The sequence below is a fragment of the Gopherus evgoodei genome, chromosome 1 (genome assembly GCF_007399415.2).
Source record: "Gopherus evgoodei ecotype Sinaloan lineage chromosome 1, rGopEvg1_v1.p, whole genome shotgun sequence".
NCBI lineage: Eukaryota > Metazoa > Chordata > Testudines > Testudinidae > Gopherus > Gopherus evgoodei.
Genome location: NC_044322.1, coordinates 251,258,366 through 251,277,468, shown reverse-complemented (window position 1 = coordinate 251,277,468; position 19,103 = coordinate 251,258,366). Strand labels below are relative to the sequence as shown.

General features: G+C 43.3%; 1 protein-coding gene across 1 annotated transcript in view; it reads left to right on the top strand.

Moving 5' to 3' along the window:
- Nucleotides 1-19,103, top strand: part of CACNA1C (calcium voltage-gated channel subunit alpha1 C) — a 672,248-nt gene that overhangs the window by 380,734 nt on the left and 272,411 nt on the right. Inside the window, 2 exon segments of the mRNA XM_030542977.1 lie at nt 5,043-5,182; nt 14,470-14,609. Coding sequence (XP_030398837.1) covers nt 5,043-5,182; nt 14,470-14,609 — 280 coding nt within the window.

Here is a 19,103-nt window from a genome sequence, read left to right as displayed (position 1 = left end):
GAGGAAATGAATCACTTTCTGTGGGCTGGCGTCTTTTAGGGTAGTGCCAACTGGTCTTCCCAAAAGAGTTGAAATGCAGAGTATCTTGCAATTCTACGTTCTCTGGATCCTGGAACCCCAGGGGTTAATCTGGCACTAAATTATACTATTGAGCTCTGTTAGAGCAAAGCATCACTTTGGATGCTCACCCAGGAATGGCACTTAAACCTGAAAATTATCTAAGGTTCATCCATCCAATTATGGCAAAGCACTTTATCACCATGAGTTGATTAAGCCCAGTGCTTAATTTGAGCTGGGGCTTGTCAAGGCTGAGCCCCATTATCTTTGAGCTTGGCAGTTCATAGCCCCAGCACCTCTGGGTTTGCTGCATCAGTTATGAAGTAAAAAAAACTGCTTGAGCCCCAGCACCTCTTTCATTACAATTTAAGCCCCATGATTGTCAAGTACAGTCGGTATTCTCCCCTTCCCTTAACTCATGAAGCAGGTCAACATCAGAGCCTGGACTGGAACCCCCCATCCTGGATCCTAGGCATGTCTTCTAACCAATAAACCACACTGCCTTTTTAGTGGAGAGCTGCTGAGGTTTATGGTTTAGAAAAGAAGTGAACATAAATCAATGATTTTTTTTAAAAAATCCTTCTCAGTTCCAAGCAGAGCTAATTTATGGATAAAAAGTGGCCTCTTGAAATAGTCTCAGAGTAGCTGCACATTTAAAACTGGGTAATATTTTTCCTTTGGATTTGATTCCTAAAATCATTAGTTTAAATGGAGAGGGTAATAAAGTCTGTGTTCTGCTCAGCAGTGTTTGGTATCTTATGTTCATTGCAGAGGATTTTACAGTGTTTTGTTTTTTATGGATCCCCTAAAAATTGTTCTGAGTACACCGCCACCTCAATCCACAGATCCACCTATTAGTTGGCCCACGGACAAGGAATAACACCACCAAAATAGCTGGGCTCCATTTGCACATGGAGCCCCTCAGAAAGCACTCTGAGGACTATGGTCTCAAACCCTACTGGTGATCGGCGGGGGTGGAACAAAAGGGCTGATCTATCTACGCAGGGCGTGCTTATGGCTATGGAGGCATAGAGAGAGGCCCTTAATGGAATGGGATGCAGTAAGAGAAGTCTCTCCCTTTCCGTTTTAAAAACGTTTGTTCATCCCTAGCAAGGCCGATTCAGTCCCAATTGCAGCACTGCCATGCCTAATTCCCAGCACATTATTCCCCAGCTGAGCCCATTTCTCTGTTCCTCTTGTATTCCCACAGACTTTTCTTAGCTAGGGCATTGTCTCCTCACCGCGGAGTTAACACAGGCTAGCTGCCTGCTGAGCAGAATGTAGCCTGGCCTCATGCCATGCTGATAAAGGCATGTGGCAACACAAAGGCGTGTGGTAATCAAAAGGCGCTGCATAAAGACTTCCCATCACACACTGATTTTTATTAGAGGTCCTCTGACAGCTCCGCTTACACTTACTTTACAAATGGGCGCATGGAACTTAATTGTCAATGTTTGTTGTTCTACTGTTTACACAGCAAGTAGCCACTCAGATCCAGGGAATTGGGAGAAAAGCAGGGACATTAAATAAGACTATTTCAGGAATCAGCAAGCCTTTTACCATTTCAGAGCTCTTATCTTTTGCCAAGCCAGTGGCCAGGCAGTTGGCTATTTACTCTTGCATGCCAATTTCTTTGAGTAACAATAAGTAATGTGAGGTTGGAGGTAGAATGGTCACCTTATAAAAAGTCAACATTTGTAAACAGTTACCAGCATTGGTATTGTAACTGTAAACTGAAATGTCTTGGGTATCTCTGTGTGAAGGTTAATGGTGACCACTGTAATTTACAATTGCACCAAGTAACTTAGGCTTTGTCTACACTGCACTTTAGTCGGTAAAACTTTTGTCATTCAGGAGTGTGAGAAAAACACCCCCTCCTGAACAACAAAAGTTTTACCGATGAAAAGGGCCGATGTGGACAGTACTTTGTCATCAGGAGAGCTCTCTGGCCGACAAAGCTACTGCTCTCCTTTGGGGTGTATTTATTTTATCTGCAGGAGAGCTCTCTCCCATCGACAAAGACTGGCTACACTGTGCACCTTTTAGTGGCATGGCTGTAGCAGCACAGCTGTGTCGCTAAAAGGTGTGTGGTGTAGACATAGCCTAAGTAACATTTACCTAATATACGTGTAATTTCCCTAGTTAGCCCCTGTATTAAGTGCAGGGCATACTGCAATGCTAAGATAGCATTATCTAATGGAAAACGACAGCCTTTTTAAGCACAAAGGCTTGTATGCTACTGTAAAACAGATTTCTGAGGCATGTACAATAGTGTGTTAACGTGCAGATGAACTGGATAATGTGGTTCTTGGTCATCCACTACAGCATCAGGAGCTTTGCTAGCTACTGTGTTACTGTTAATAATCTAGAGTTGAATGTTAATCTTAGAGGTTCAGGGGTGGGCCTGGGTCAGATGTTGTAATGACTTCTTTTAATGCTGTGATCCACCAAAGAGAAGCAGTGATACATGCATTCAGCAGAGTAGCTGGCAGGGAGAACTGGCCAATTATATTCTGAAACAGAGATGCAAAATCCGGCAGTGACTCACTGAATTATTTCACTGGTCAGGCTGCAGGATCTACTTGAGCCACAAGTTTCATCTATTTATTTGTGCTTTTCTGGAGCAGGGATTCTCGCAACAAATTTTTAGTGGCCTCAGAGTGTGGCCACCAACTCTTTCTGGTGGCTGCACTGACATTTTTTCCTAAAATTATTTATTTTTCCTAAAGTGAATAAAGTAATATACACATATATACATCCAACTCATTGTAATTTATTTATGTAAGGTTTTGGGGTTTTTTTGCAGACTCAATAATAAAAATCATGCACAGTTATCTCTAGCCTTTACTGGACCTAACAGAATAGAAACACACAAAAAGTGCTTTGCACGTTCTTGTCTTTTTTATTATTGTTTCTTTTGCTTTTTTAGTAAAAGTTGTCTGTATAACAATTCTGAAGTAAATTTTAAAATGCTTTGACATAATAGAAGTCCAAATAATAATGAAAAACATATCTGGGTGGCTTGGGTCTGGGGAGGGGATGCACAGCTGTGGCTGGCCCGGGTCTCTTCCAGGCAGGTGGCAGGGCTTAGGGCTTTGGCCAGCTGGGAACTCCTCCAAGCAGGTTGAGTAGGAGGGAAAGGTCTTGTGGCTTCTCCGGAGGGGGCGGTGGCTTGTGACTTCCAGTGCTCCAGCTGCCAGAGGGGAATGTGGGCAGAAGGGGTGGAGTCAGGGGCTAGCCTCCCCAAAGGGGGGGCTCCACCTACCACCTATGTGCCCGCCACTCACCTCCTCACCCCCTGCTCACCTCCTATGTCCCTCCTCACTCCCCCACCCACTGCTGGCTTCCTCACTCCCCTGCCACAGACACCCCCCTGCCCTCTGCGAGAACTCCCACTTGATAGTAGCTCACCACTCACCTCCTCACTCCTCCGCTCACAGCCAGACGCCCTTACCCACCTCATCACCCAGCTGCTGGCTCGCCATTCACCTCCCTACTCCTCCACCAGGGCCCACCCCTGCCACTTGCCTCGCCGCTTGTCTCCTCGCCACCCCCAGCTCGCCTCTTGCCTCCTCACCCCACCCCCGCTTGCCTCCGCACTCCCCCACTTGCAGTCAGACCCTCACACGCCCGCCTCACCCTGCTGCTGGCTCGCCGCTCACCTCCTTACCCCTCCAGTAGAGCCCCCCTCCCACTCGCCTCTTGCCTCTTCACCAGAGTTGGTAGATATAATCTTGGTAGCTCTGAGGACTACACCTATCCTTTCCCTTTGAGTCCAGTGGCATGTCGACGCAGCATCTGAGAATGAGCCTCCCAGCCTGGGCTCACAGACCTGTGTTGGCAGGGCTCACGCGAGCACGCTATAAGTAGCTATGTAGATATTGTAGCTTAGGCTCTGAAATCGAGGATGAGGGATGGGCTTCAGAATCTGGGCTCCAGCCTCAGCAGCAACATCAAGGCACTGTCACACAGCTGTCTTTAGTAGGCTAGCATGAGCCTTGCTAGTATGGCTGTGAACCCAGGCTCACTCCCAGATTCAGTATCGATATCTAGATGACTGCTCTGATCCTGGGACAGCTGAGTGCCAATTATCTTCTAAGCTGCTCTCAGTGCCTTTGCAGTGACTGGCTAGGAAGTGAGTGAGGAGGACTGGGGTCACTGTCACTTTAGCAGTGCTGCGGCTCTGCCTCCATCCTGGGAATAGGAAATCCAAAGTTAAGAGAGAGCTTAAACCCATATTTGGACTCCTGAAACCTCCCTGCTGAATCAGACTGTATTGTCACTGCAGATTACTTCCTTTGCGTATGCCAGACTCTGGATTGCATTTCACACGTCGCACACGTGAATGTTCTGATGAAATCACTAAAACGACAGTAACTATGCACTGAGTGCTAATGAATCCATATGAACTGTAAATCATTTATCACGTTCCTACATCAGGTTTTTCCCCAACAATGTAGGGAGCAATCTCACAAGAAAAGTGAACAGAATGATAATTTTTCTTGGGGTGATATGTGTGTCTCCGCAGAGCCACTCTTCTCTCTTCTTTCCACAAAGCCTCAAATCCAGCCACCTTCCCCCTCCAAGAGGGTTGGACACAGCTCACTCTGGAGGCTCTCAGTGCCTCTCAGTACATCCTCCCAAGAACAAAATACTAGAGAGCGATGCCTCCCAACACTGGTGCTGAGCGTTCTGTCTCTGCAGAGTTTACAGTTCCTGACAAGTCAAGGAACATGAAACTTGCATCCTAACCACACTGCACTGCTGCTAGCTCATCAAGCTAGCCACAGAAATAACAATTCGGAAAGGAAAAGCTCATTGGCAAGTAATGGGGTTTAACACTGGATATTCCCAAGTGGCTCTGGTGGGCCACTGACTAGAAGGCTGCATAGATAAAATGTAAAAAAGGTAAATAGATTCTTACCCATTCTTTTTCAGCACTGAGCTAATTGTTGTCTTTCTTTTTTCTTTTGTCTTCTCTCCAGGAACGAGTGGAATATCTCTTTCTCATAATTTTTACAGTGGAAGCATTTTTAAAAGTAATAGCATATGGACTTCTCTTTCACCCCAACGCTTACCTCCGCAATGGCTGGAATTTACTAGATTTTATAATTGTGGTAGTAGGGTGAGTACTATTGTCTTTGAGTATACTGTACACATGGGTTTTCTGATATTGTGTACGTCCAGCTCCTTAGACCCCATTCCAGGACTTTACCCATTTCTAAGGCATTGAAAGTAAACCACTTTTTAACACTTGTGGAGGAAAAAAGAGAAAGCAACACAAGATTATTGGGCAATGTACAGCTGGATCTCAGACTCCTGAGTGTAATCCTGACAGAAGATAATCAAATAAATTAACTCTTGACAGCTCCATGAATGTAGGGGGAATAGTTCATGGGCTGTAATTGTAACTTGTTACTTGTAACAATGGGTGAACCCCAGGGCCTCAGGCCCAACAAATATTTCAGAAAATAGAATGTTAAAAGATGTCCCACATTGGTCCATTATTGATCCTGACCACTGTGAGGGTCAAGCAGAGAGCAACATTATCAGGAATGAGGAGTTTATTTTGATTAAAATGGCCCTACTACTTATTAAAAAGCCCAAAACAAAAGAAATACAGAGAATGTGTTGTATGACGCACTATTTCCCCATGCTTATTTTTCCCCTCACATCTTCTTGTCAATTGCTGGAAATGGGCCATTTTCATTACCACTACAAACAGTGCTTTTTCTCTCCTGCTGATAATAGCTCACCTTAACTGATCCCTCTCCTTATAGTGTGTATGATAACACTCTTTGCTTCATGTTCTCTGTGTGTGTGTGTGTGTGTGTGTGTGTGTGTGTATATTGTGATGGGGCAAGGCCAGATGGCTACAGTAAAGTACTGAGGAACAGGTATGTTAGCCCCAGGTAAACAAATCCCTAGTACTGTGGTAACCAAATGGCAGTTGCTCCAGGTTAATCAAGGCACCTGGGGCCAATTAACATCTTTCTAGAAGGCAGTGGAGATAGCTACATTGATTAGAACACCTGCAGCCAATCAAGGCAGGCTAATCAGGGCATCTGGGTATAAAAAGGAGCTCACTCCAGTCAGGCAGGGAGGAGCCAGAGGAGAGGAAGTGTGTGTGAGGAGCTGGGAGCAAGAGGCGCAAGGAGCTGAGACTGAGAGGGTGTGCTACTGGAGAATTGAGGAATTATCAGACAATCAAGCATTATCAGACACCAGGAGGAAGGTCCTGTGATGAGGATAAAGAAAGTGTTTGGAGGAGGCCATAGGGAAGTAGCCCAGGGAGTTGTAGCTGTCATGCAGCTCTTACAGGAGGCACTATAGACAGCTGCAATCCACAGGGCCCTGGGCTGGAACCCGGAGTAGAGGGTGGGCCCGGGTTTCCCCCCAAACCTCCCAACTCCTGATCAGACACAGGAGGAGTTGACCCAGACTGTCGGTTCCACCAGAGGGGAAGATCACTGAGGTGAGCAAATCTGCCAATAAGCATAGGACCCACCAAGGCAGAGGAGGAACTTTGTGTCTCTCTCTCTCTCATTTATTCTATATATATAGAATGTATGTATATATGTGTGTGTACACATATACACACACACATACATACATTCTATGTGTGTGTATATAATAAATATATATCTTCCTACTGTATTTTCCACTGCATGCATCTGATAAAGTGAGCTGTAGCTCACAAAACCTTATGGTCAAATAAATTTGTTAGTCTCTAAGGTGCCACAAGTACTCCTCCTGTTCTTTTTGTGGATACAGACTAACATGACTGCTACTCTGAAATCTAAAAAGAGTGTTTGAGCTAGGAATTGAGCTTCATCATTCCCTTATAGGCTCCTAACACATGACCTCTGAGAAGCCAGAGGAATTGTGAAGCCCTAGAGAAAAGCAGCCAGGCAGCAAGCTCTCCCTTTTTGGATACCTCACAGTGAGTTGTGCAATGCTGCTGAAGCTGAGATGAGTTATCAGCTTTAGGAAAGGGGACAGCATGGACACTGTTCAACTTCTATACACTTTTTCTGAGTGGCCGTGCTTCTGCTTCCTGACTCTCTTCTCAGAGAAGATCCTGGGCCTGCAAATACAATAAATTCCTAATTTCCCTAGGGATTAGAAGTACAAGAGTGGAGCAATTTCTGCGACACTTGTAGGCAAGTCTCCAGTAGGTATCCCTACCTCACTACTGAGAGCAGAAAAATCATGGGATGAGGTGATGGGTTTAATGTAGGGGAAATGATACATTAAATTGAGTTGAATTAGTTGAGTTAGAAACTTGGAAAGCAACATGACAAGCTGTTTGAATGGTAGTTAGATGAAGGAAGTGTAACATGGGATGAACTAACTCTTAAGGCAATGAGGCTGGGTCTTATTCTCCTGAATGCCTCTTCCCTTCCTATCTCCAGCCTCATCTCCAGAGTGAGTTCCATGCCCCACGACCATCCAGGCCTTCCCCTATCCTTCCCTTTCCAATAGAAATCTTTGCGTCCATTCCCACTCTGAGTACCAAAAAAGGGCAGTTTAGCAGCCAAAGCATCTTATGCTTGCTGCCCAAATCCACTGACCATCTGGCCACTTGTCTACTTGTATGGAGGAACTGAAAGCTATAAAACTCCTAACCACTCACCTTTGCTGCTGCTGCTGCGCTACTTGATCCCTTCTGCTTCCAGAATGATAGGTGGAAGTGGGGGAAGAAGTTCCCATCAAGGAGGTGGGACAAGTTGGAACCTATTCTTAGTCCCAAAACACCTACCTCCTACCTAGACTCTTCGCCCTGCTATTTTGGTGCTCGCACCTCCGTGCTCCCAAAGGAGTAAAAAAAATACCACAGGAAATTAGTGACATCCACCCAGGGATTAACTGATTTCCCAAGATAAATCTGATTCTGCAATCTATACTCATGTAGGATTCAGTCACCTGACTAGGGACTGTTGCTCAATATGAATAAGGGCCTTATGAATCCACTTGTTTTCATTTTATGTGGGTCTTTATAGAGACTTTTAAAAAGAGGACAAATATTTTACCACCTTTCTATTGCCATGTAAAAGAACAGGGTTCCAGAAATGCTAGATCAGTATTATATGTAGTTTAACTTGAGCTTTCCTATTAGGCCTGTTAATCAGCAAGATGATATTCAGGCTGAAATTAATTCCCTTGCCGGTGACAAAAGCAGCAGCTCTCCACTGTGCTAGTCTGTCTTCTCTCATGTTCAGCAACACTTACTCTGTAGCTGGAGGAAACAATCTGACAGCAACTGCAGCAGGGGAAAGATTACACATATATAAACATGACCAAGACCCCTAGGTCCCAGTTAAAGAGTAATAATTGTGAGCGGCAGATGCCACTTCAAGGCTGGATGGGTTTCTCTGATATTTATCTGTTTAGACTGGCTCATACAGGACTATGCCATAGTGTGGTGTGCTGCTTCCTCTCCCAGCAGACCCTACTTATCAGCAAATTCTGAGAGGCAATGCTGTTTGCCCCTGTTCTCCCCTGCTTGCTCCCTATTGTTTGTTTGAAAATTGCAGTGTAAACCCAGGCTGCAGTTACACCATATTTAAACTTGAATTGATTTTGTTGGAGGGGCAGGAAGTTTTCCAAATTTCTCCATTTTCTTTTTTATTCTGCTTCCTGCAAAGATCCCTTATTGACCTAACATTTTCTTCCATCTGAGGGGAGCCAGCCAGGGCTTCCTCTGGTGTCCATCAGTGCTGTCGGAAATGGTTCCAGTGGCAGCCTGAAGCAGTGGCTGGAAAACAAGAGGAAGCATTCTCCTGACAGTGGCTGTACATGCTGCCTACTGTGTTCCCAACTCAGGCCAGGCTTTCTTAACATTGAGCACAGGCTCATTCATGAGATTTCAGAAGAGAATGAGACACTAACTAAAAAAATTTGATGTTAAGCCTAGCCATACTCAGTAGGGCTTCTAGACTGATGGATATGATGCTCAGAAACCCAGTTTAGAGGTAGCAAACCTAAATGTATTATCCTAAACTCTTGACTAATACTATTTTTTGCTAAAACTAAAGACCTGGGTAATTTAGAAGGATGCCACTCAAGGATGCTCCTGTGACTTTGTGGGCTGGAACTGTTTCTTGCTTTGTGTTTGGAGGCCTCTGGGTGTTACTGTTCTCCAAAGAGTAAAGAAAAACTTGCCTTCCTGTGGTAACTGTTCTCTCGGGGCTGACTGATATGGACGTAGTTGTAGTATTGTAACATAGGCCAGAGAAGGTCATAGAGGTTCATGGGATGGCAAAAGAGGATGGTGCTTTCCTGGTAATATTCAGAAAGTGTAACCTAAACCTGTGGTTCTCAAACTTATTTGATTGGGCCCCCCCTTTTTTGTGTCTGTAATTGTTTATGCCCCCCGCCCCCACATATATAAACCATCACCCAGCTCTGAAGGCAGAGCAAAGAGCAATGGCTGCTGGCTGGGTGCCCCGCTCTGAAGGCAACACCGTGCCAGCAGCAGCACAGAAGTAAGGGAGGCAATGTAAAAAGTGATATTTGTCAAAATTACTCTTCACAGCAGATTTAGTGCCCCACTGCCACCCTTCTTTCTGCGCTGCTGCTGCTGCATCCCAGGGCTGACAGATGGGAATTGGGGGATGAAGCGGAGGAGGGGGGATGGGAGGAGAGCCTGAGTCCGGGCAGCCTCTGGTGAGGAATAGAGGGAGGATGCAGGAGGAGAGCCCGAGCCCAGGTGGCGGGGCTCCGGCTGTCAGCTCCAGGGTGGTAGGGCTCTGGCTGTCCTCTTTTCCCTACTTCCCAGAAGAGCAGAGCTCTTCTGCATGAGCTCCAAACATCCAGGACTGGCAACCAGAGCTCTTCCTCCCCCCCACCCCTCCGCCACCCTGCAAAAAAAGCCCACAGCTCGCACCTTCCTAGACTCACTCCCATGCCTCCATAGTTTGAGAACCACTGACCTAAAGCATTACATTTTAAAGACTTTTTCATCGCAGCTGTCATTTTGCACTCATTCTGCCTTTGGAATCTTCTTCTTTGCTGGTTCTCACCATAGAGAAAAGAGTAGGGCTGGATGGGAAATGGAAAAATCCTATATACAACGAATAATTCAGGTGCTGCTATGCCAAAAAGGAGCATAACCAAGGACAATGTCTAGATCCTCAGTCTAACTTAACTCCCATTTTTTCCCACCACACCAATGCATGCAGCTGGAAGGTCTAATAAGGAGAAACTATTCTGATATTGTTCATTATTTTCAGGTAGACAAGGAGATAGGGAATGAGCATTCTAGAAAGCAGTCTCCATGAATTCTTTATAGTACCCATTATCTGCTACACTTTATAGTACCAAGTATCTCCCTGTCTTCAAAAGTTGGATCATCCACTGCCTGAAGCAATCTGTGACTTCACTTTGAATGTGTAGTTCTAGGATGGTCAGATGAATCCATGTCAGGAAAGGAGAAGAGCATTAAAAGCAAGGACTAAATCTAGACTTAAAGGAATGCCTTCTGAAGAAGGGACACACTTTAGACTTATAGGCTTGTAACAATTTATCTGTCTTGCAATATGGTTGATCTGCTTTCTGAGCAGCTAAGTCCTTTAAAGCTTGATCTAGCTTATCCTCAAATAGCCTATGACCTTTCTGTGGCAGAGCCATTAAATATTGCTTTGAAGAAAAATCTCTTTGCATAGGTATCAGTCATAAAGCTCTGTGTTTAAGAACATTGCTAGTTAAGAACAAAGATCACATACTCAAGCTGTCTAGTGAAGCATATCCCACAACTGCTAATCATTAGTTAAATTGTTTCCTAGTTATTTTGATTTTTATTTTTCTCCTTTTGGAAAACAAAGGGTTTTTTGATACAAGTGTTGACCTTGGAATTCATCTTGACTTAGAAGGAAATTTCCTTCCCTGACAAAAATGACTTCAAAGTGTTGTGTTACAAGAATATTCTTCTTACCAGACAGCATGTAAGGCATTTCCTAAGAGCACTATTTTCTGAGGACTCACAGTTTCTACCAAGAGAAAGGTATCTTAATTTAGAGAACAACCTTACTTAGATTGTGCACTGAAGGTATTTGCAAGGGGGTTGAAATTCTGAAGAGATTCAAAAACTTGGGTGTAGAAATGAGCCTTTCCTTAGGCCTGTGGGGAATTTCCTAAAGGGCAGACTCAGGCACTTCCACATTTACAAACGCTTCCTGGAGTTAAAAAATAGCCATCTTTAAAGGTGAACTGTAAAGCCAGAAACAAAAAATCTTTTGGCCTTTACTTTTTCTTTATGCTGTACAAAGACTCTCTCTCAAAGGTGTTTCTTTGCTTGTTATTTGCATTGGAAATATCAGATCCTCAGTTCCCTCTATTTGCAAGAGCCCCTTGACAAGATCTTCTCTTAGACTATAAGAATCAGCATCCCATCCACACAGACAGGGAAATAAAGAGCTGCAGTACAGGTAGCAGCCTTGTCATGCCACTATTGAGGTCCTCAAAAGATCTTGCTAAGGGCCATCAGCAAAGAGAATACCTTATGTGTCAGACCTAAAAAAGGAAGCAGGAAAAATATTGGGGGGAAAAAAGGAAAAATAATAATACATAATTGAGAAGAAGCAGAAGTCAACATTTGGTCTTTTATTTGCTTTGTAGTTAATCTTTAAGAAATGAACCAAAACTGGATGTAGTGACCCGTAGGCTGAGATTCAGAAATCATTTATCAATGCTCAAGAACACTACACAACAGTTTAAAATAGGAGGTGGAAAATATTGCATCCAGTTGGAAATGGAAGGGAAAGTTAGGTTGCAGCATGTGCTTATCTGAGATGAAATAGGGTTGATTCTCATACTCTTTGGAGAAGTGCTAGGGGATCTTCAATAACTGCAAGGGAGTAGAACCTTGCTTTTAAATCTCATTGACAATGCCTCCATCAGCACAGTGCTCTCTCACATCATGCTGTGGCATTGTTTCAGCTGGTTCACCTACTGAAAGGGAATGTCAGGAACTACTGAAGCAGCCACACCACTTCCTGCAGTGTCTACTGTAGGTTTTTTCAAGAGGTTTTCTTGGTCCTGTTCATTAATTCGCAACATCCTCCCCTCTACTCTCCTGCCTCCTCTCTCACTCACTACATGGTTGTTAATTTTTCAGCAATACTTTAAGTTATTACTTTGAATTGAGTCAAGTAGCTCCCCTCTTCCCCCCTCCGCATCATAGCTGCCAAGTTCTGTGTAGCTCCAGCTGAGACATTTGCAACTAATGTGTATATAACCAGAAACTTCAGCTTAAAAAAATTAGTGCTGGTGAAAGGTACTGGCCTGAGTGCTGTAATGAATGTATCCTTTTTATCTATGGGGCAAGCTTCCCATACGTATAGCTCTGCCAGCATGTCTCAACCCTGAACTGCAGGGATTTTCTGTAGAGGTAATAGGGCTATTTCATTCTCCCTGGCCCATGCAATTTTTGGCCTTTCTGTTGAATCTGCCAGTTAGTTCAAAGCATGGTGATGAGTTTGTGGAATCATAGCTGGAACTGGCACCCACCAAACTTACCTAATATAGCAGCACCATAGGATGGGAACAACTTCTTTAATCTCTACTGAGATGAATTGGATTCAGAGTGAGGCCCTCTAGGTGAAAGGCTTTGTGGCTCCTTAGTAATGCCCTCAGAAATTCACTCTTCTAATAAATGCCAACATTGCACCTCAAGAATGAAGTTTTCTTTGTTGAAAGATAAGTGTATTAAATCAAGTTCTGACTTTTCACAGGCTGAGTCTTCCACTTTCTACACACATGAACAACATCTCCCACACACTGCTCTGCTTTCTTCAAACACTCTCTATAATTAAGTGCCCCACCCTGTTTTTAAAGGGACAGCTCCTATTAACCCAAGTAAACCACTACAAATATCATAATAAAACAAGTATGAGAATCCAAATTCGCCTCTAAATAAAATGTTTTGTAATATGACATGGCATCATGTCAACAATTGCATTTTTCCAAAGTCTTCACATGAACTTATACCTACACTTTTACCCCCCTTAAGCCATCATTAGGGTTTGAACCCAAGATTTTTGGATCACAGACCTCTTCCACTTCATCTATACTTGTAACTGGTATGGAAATATGCTGTTATGTTCTATTAGGACCAGCCCATAGAGTGAGCCATGATGCATACTTTGCCACGGGGTACACAACTATTGTTGAAATAGCCCTGGAATATTTGATTTTAGGATTCACGGCTTCTATTCCTAGTTCTGGAAATAGAATATGAATAGAAACAGCATTGCCAAATTTAATGAATGCTGCTGTTCGGTCCTCACGAAGGTTTAAAACTGGAATCTCTGGATCTAAAAACCTATCTTTATCTGCCTCATAAACGGCTGCATGTGATCTAACTTTGGGAGGGGGTCAAAGGGCCACACTTTGTTAACATGGATTACACATGCACATAATATGACATGGTTCTTCTGAAAGGCAGTAAATGAGACCTGAGTTCTATTACCAGTTTCACCTGCAGTGACCTTGTAGAACCTGAGTTAGATGTAAAATAGATAGGGGGACTGAACTCCCTAAGAATGGGGGACCAGATGGATAGGAAAGGAGGGAGCAAGGGAAGTTACTGAGACTCGAGGGGGCAGCTGGCTGGGAAGGTATGTCCTAGTAGTTCCCATTGCCGTTCCTGTGGTTGGTGCCTGGTGCCGTGTATTCCCCTCACCTCCTTGGCAGCTGGCACCCCGTGCACCATTGCCTCCCACCCAGGTGCTGAGGCCCTGTCCCATCTCCTACCTCACGTTAATGGCTGCTGCACACTCTCAGGCCCTTCCCTGGGGCTGGCTGTCTCTGTTGGGACCTGTAGTGGCTGGAAGGAGGGACCTGGCTAGGCTGGGAGTCATACCTGCTTCTCATCAGTCAGCCTGATCTTGTGGCCTTGGCAGCTGCTACAGCCTCTTCTCCAGATCCTGCTCTCAATCTTCCTCCTTGGGAATGCAGCAGAGTCCACTCCCAGATATTGATGGATAGGCAGAAACATAGACCTCCACACACTATTTCCATTGCAGAGATGCTAGCTCCCTCCCCTGCCCCCAGTTCCACTGGCCCTGAAATGGTTGAATAATTGCCCTTCTACAGAAGAGTGTCAGTTAATAAAGGTTGCAAATGGCACAGAAGTATTAATAACTGTCAGAGGAAGGACTGAGATTAGAACTTACTGGTATGTCTCCTGCCTTACATCTCAGTTCCCATTCTTCTAGACTACAGGATATTGTATAGGGGAAGAGTCTCTTTCTCCCCCACTACATAAGACTATCAAGTCAGATATGTGATACATCTGGTGGGTTTGTGCAATATGAGGTAGTTTCAATGATATTATGATGTTAATTAATTTTCTGTTTAGCCTGAGCCTTGCTGTCTGCCTACAGCTTGTTTCCTCTTTCCTTTCTGCAGGCTTTTTAGTGCAATTTTAGAACAAGCAACCAAAGCAGATGGGGTGAATTCAATAGGAGGGAAAGGTGCCGGATTTGATGTTAAAGCACTGCGGGCTTTCCGAGTGTTACGCCCCTTACGATTGGTATCCGGAGTTCCTAGTAAGTAACAATCATTTTCCCTTTTGTTTTTTTTGGGGTGTGGGGGGCGGGTGTGTGTGTGTGGAGATGAGATGGATGTGGGATAAACACAGGGGCAGGAAATATTTTTCTGTGGAAAGATGTAATGTGATGCAGATGTTTTGGGGACTAGGAAGAGAGACACTGTTTTACGTTAATGTGGCTGCATGGTCAATATGACATTAAATTAAAAGATGGAAAGTCAAACCTGAGAGGGTAGGTAGGAAGAATGGGGGTATGTGTGAGAGAGAGATTTATTACACAGTTACATAAAGTGTATGATCAAACAACCGCTATAAATAGTGGAAATTGCAGATCAATTTCAAACAAAAGTAAATGAAGTTGTAATCTCTATAATGAATCTAATATAAATCAAATGAATCAAACAACTGGGATCCTGGCTTTGATGTCACTGTATTAGTCTTGCAAATGGCTGACCTACTGGAACAGTGAATAAACACCCTTGTTCATGGGGAGACTGTTTAATAAAAACTCCATTATTCCTACCTGTCTACCACCTGCCACTCTGATCAAGAGTGTTCAGAGTAATTGAGAACAAACTGGCCATAGGACAATAAATAATCATGATTTCAGTTAGTCATATTAATTTAAATAATTTTGACAACTCTGAGGAAGCCTCCAGGCAGTTTCTGATCATCCAGTTTCTACTGTCATACCGGCAGCAAAGTTTTGACTGACCAAAAGCTGACTTGTCCCATTGTGGAAATAGGATCTGAGCATTGTTGTGTGGCAGGGCTATACCTTTTGAATCAAGAATTCTGTTTGAGAATGAACCAGTGATTGGTTTTTTGGGTAAGGGGTTAGGGTGAAGGACTCCATCCAGTTCCATAGGGGTGATTGATCTAGCTGGCAGAAATGAGTGGGGATAATGTAAGGAATGGACTTTTGGGGTTGTCATTTGCACTAGAATGGTTGTGGAGAGGGGGCTTTCTGTACTTTTATTTGGGGAGACTTCTAGGTTGAGAGCTTATTTCAGTATTGTCAACCTCAGTCATTCAAAAGTCATGAGTTGGAGCTCCAAATATTATTAGATTGTCTTAAAAACAATAATGAAATTAAATAAATAAAACTTGGGTTCTTTTCACTTATCTTGGATTCTGAGCCCTTAGGTTACAGTTGGGTCATATTTTCAGGTCTTTCTCCTCAGCTATGATGGCTAGAAACTTACTTTTTAAATGAAAGTTGAGATTTTTGGCTTTAGGAGCTAGGGCTTTCAGAAAAACAATAAATATTGCAAGAGTTGACAACCCTGTGCAAGGTCCTTGCTCATGCACCCAGATGTGACTGCGTTGGTGGTCATTGTAGGGTGGGAAGGATGGTTGAATAGCTTTCTGTACACTGAGGAGATGAAGGACCAAAGGGGGAGCCTGCTGCAGGAGAAGGGAGAGACATTATCTGCCCCCTGAACTGCAGGGGAAGGCCCATCTTTTGTTAATAAAGTTGTATGCAGTGTTGTTGTAGCCATGTTGGTCCCAGGATATTAGAAAGAAAAGGTGGGTGGAGATGGTATCTTTTATTGGACCAATTTAGCTTTTGAGCTCCACAGAGCTCTTCTTAATAAAGTTGGCAATCTAGTAGTCCTGCTAGCTCCTGCACAGCTTTAGAATACCCAGACAGAAGCAGTAGCCAAGAGTACTTTTTTAAAATATATGTTCAGTGAAAAAGGTTGTGACCTCTCCTCTCAGATGTGCACCTCACAACAGTTATCAGTGCCTTAGCTACCTCTGGGTAGGATTACTGCAACTTTTTTTTATATCCAGCTATCCTTGAAGACCTCTCAGAAACTTTAGTTAATACAAAATGTGACTGCTCACTTAGCTTACAACTCTAAATAAGCAGATCAAGGGGGAGATTGGTAAACCAGCTGGCTGGTTGGCAGAGATGGTGGTGGGGCTGACAGAGGATGGGAGCAGTAGGGATGGGAGTTGTTGTTTTGAATTGAGAGGGATTGTGTGAGGTTCTTCTTCTTGTAAGATTTGCAGTTATAGTCCATGCTTAGTGTCCAGTCTTTTCAGTCTCTGGAGACTCCAGTATGAGCTAGTATGTATGAACCTCTCCAGGCAGTGGTACTTTTTTCTGGAGGTATTACAGCCTGATTGAATTTGCCCAATTGTCTCCTGTCACTCTTCAGGGCAACTGCACCTGTATTTCCCCTTTGTGGTTCAGCAAGGGCACCCACTCTTAATTTTCAGCTTCACAGCTATTGCCTCTCATAGGTGGAGACATCTCTTTCTCCCTTCTGACTGGGTATTCAAGTTTATCTTAATTCCATAAGGTTTGTTCAAGATGTGACAGGTGGATCATATCTGGTCACATCTCCCACTGTTCTTAATTCTTGGAGGAGTTGTGGTCACCCTCCCCCATGAAATTCATACAGTCCCTGTCCCATAATGATACATAAACTCAATACAGTAAGATCTCCCAAAAATATTGCAGGAAATTGTTACATCTGTCACACTTTCCTATTCACATAAATCTATCCCCTATTTGTGGCCTATCCAGTCTAGATTCATAGAAATGTAGGGCTGGAAGAGACATTGTGAGGTCATGTAATCCAACTCTGTGCTGAGGTAGGATCAGGTAAATTTAGATAATTCCTGACAAGTGTTTGTCCAATCTGCTCTTAAAAATCAACAGTGACCGGAATTCCGCAACTCCCATGGCAACCTATTCCAGTACTTAACTATCATTATAGTTAGAAAATTTGTCCTAATATCTAGCCTAAATCTCCCATGCTGTAGATTAAGCTGCTTAATTCTTTTCCAGCCTTCAGTGGACATGGAGAACAATTGATCAAAATTCTCTTTATAACATATTTGAAGATTGGTATCAGGTCCCCACTCAGTCTTCTCAGTCTTCTTTTCTCAAGACTAAACATGCCTAGTTTTTTTTAACCTTTCCTCATAGGTCAAGTTTTCTAATCCTTTTATAATTTTTGTAGCTCTCCTCTGGACTCTATCCAGTTTGTCCATATCTTTCTTAAGGTGTGACTCCCAGAACAATACTCCGTGTAAGGCCTCACTAGTGCTGAGTAGAGCAGGACAGTAACCTTCCATATCTTACATACAGCACTCCTGTTAAGACAACCCAGAATGATATTAGCCTTTTTCACAATTCCATCACATTGTTGGCTTATATTAAAGTTATCCACTATAACCCCTAGATCCTTTTCTGCAGTACTGCTGCTGAGCCAATTATTCCCATTTTGTGTATTTGATTTTGCCATCCGAAATATAGTACTTTGCACTTGTCTTTACTGAGTTTCATCTGGGTGATTACAGACCAATTCTCCAATTTGTCAAGGTGGTTTTAAATTCTAATCCTGTCCTCCAAAGTGCTGGCAACCCCTCCAGTTTGGTGTCATCCATAAATTTTTAAAGCATACTCTCTGCTCCGTTATCCAAGTAATTAATGAAAATAATTAATAGTACTGAACCCAGGACAGACCTCTGCAGGATCCCACTAGATACATCCCCCAAGTTTGACAGCAAACCATTGAAAACTACTCTTGCAGTACAGTCTTTCAACCAGTTTTGGACCTACCTTATAATAATTTCATCTAGACCACATTTCCTTAGTTTTTTATGAAAATGTCATGTGGGACTATGTCAAAAGCCTTACTGAAATCAAGATATTTCATGCCTTCTGCTTCTCCCCTCCACTAGACCAGTAATCCTGCCAAAAAAGGATATTAGGTGGGTCTGGCATGATTTGTTCTTGACAAATCCATGTTGGCTATTACTTATTGCCCTATGATCTTCTAGGTCTTAGAAATTGATTGTTTAATAATTTGTTCCAGTATCCATTTAGATATCAAAGTTAGGCTGACTGGTCTATAATTGCCCAGGTCCTCTTAGTACCCCCTTTTCAATATAGGTGCTTTATTTGCCCTTCTCTAGTCCTTTGGGACCTCAGCCATCTCCCATGGGTTCTTGAAGATAATTGTTAATGGTTCCAAGATTGCTTCAGCTAGTTCCTTAAGTACCCCAGAATGAATTTAGTCAGATCCTGCTGATTTGAATATATCTAACTTATCTAAATATTATTTCCCCTGTTCTTTCCCTAATCTGACTTGTTTTCCTACCCCTTTGTTGTTAATATTGTGTTAAGCATCTGGTTACAGTAAACTTTTTTAGTTATGACTGAAGCAAAATAGGCATGTAAACACCTTAGCCTTCTTGATGTCACCAGTTCTTAGCTCTCCTTTGCCACTAAGCAGTGGACCTACACTTTCCTTCATCTTCCTCTTGCTCTTAATTTATTTATAAACCCTCTTTTTGTTGCCTTTCATTTCCCTTGCCAGTTGTAACTCATTCTGTGCCTTAGCCTTTCCAATTTTGTCCCTATCCACTTGCGTTATTCTTTTGAACTCATCCTTAGTAATTAGTCTGTTTCCACATTTTGTAGCGCTCCTTTTTGATTTTTAGGTCATTAAAGAGCTCCAGTTGCAGCCAT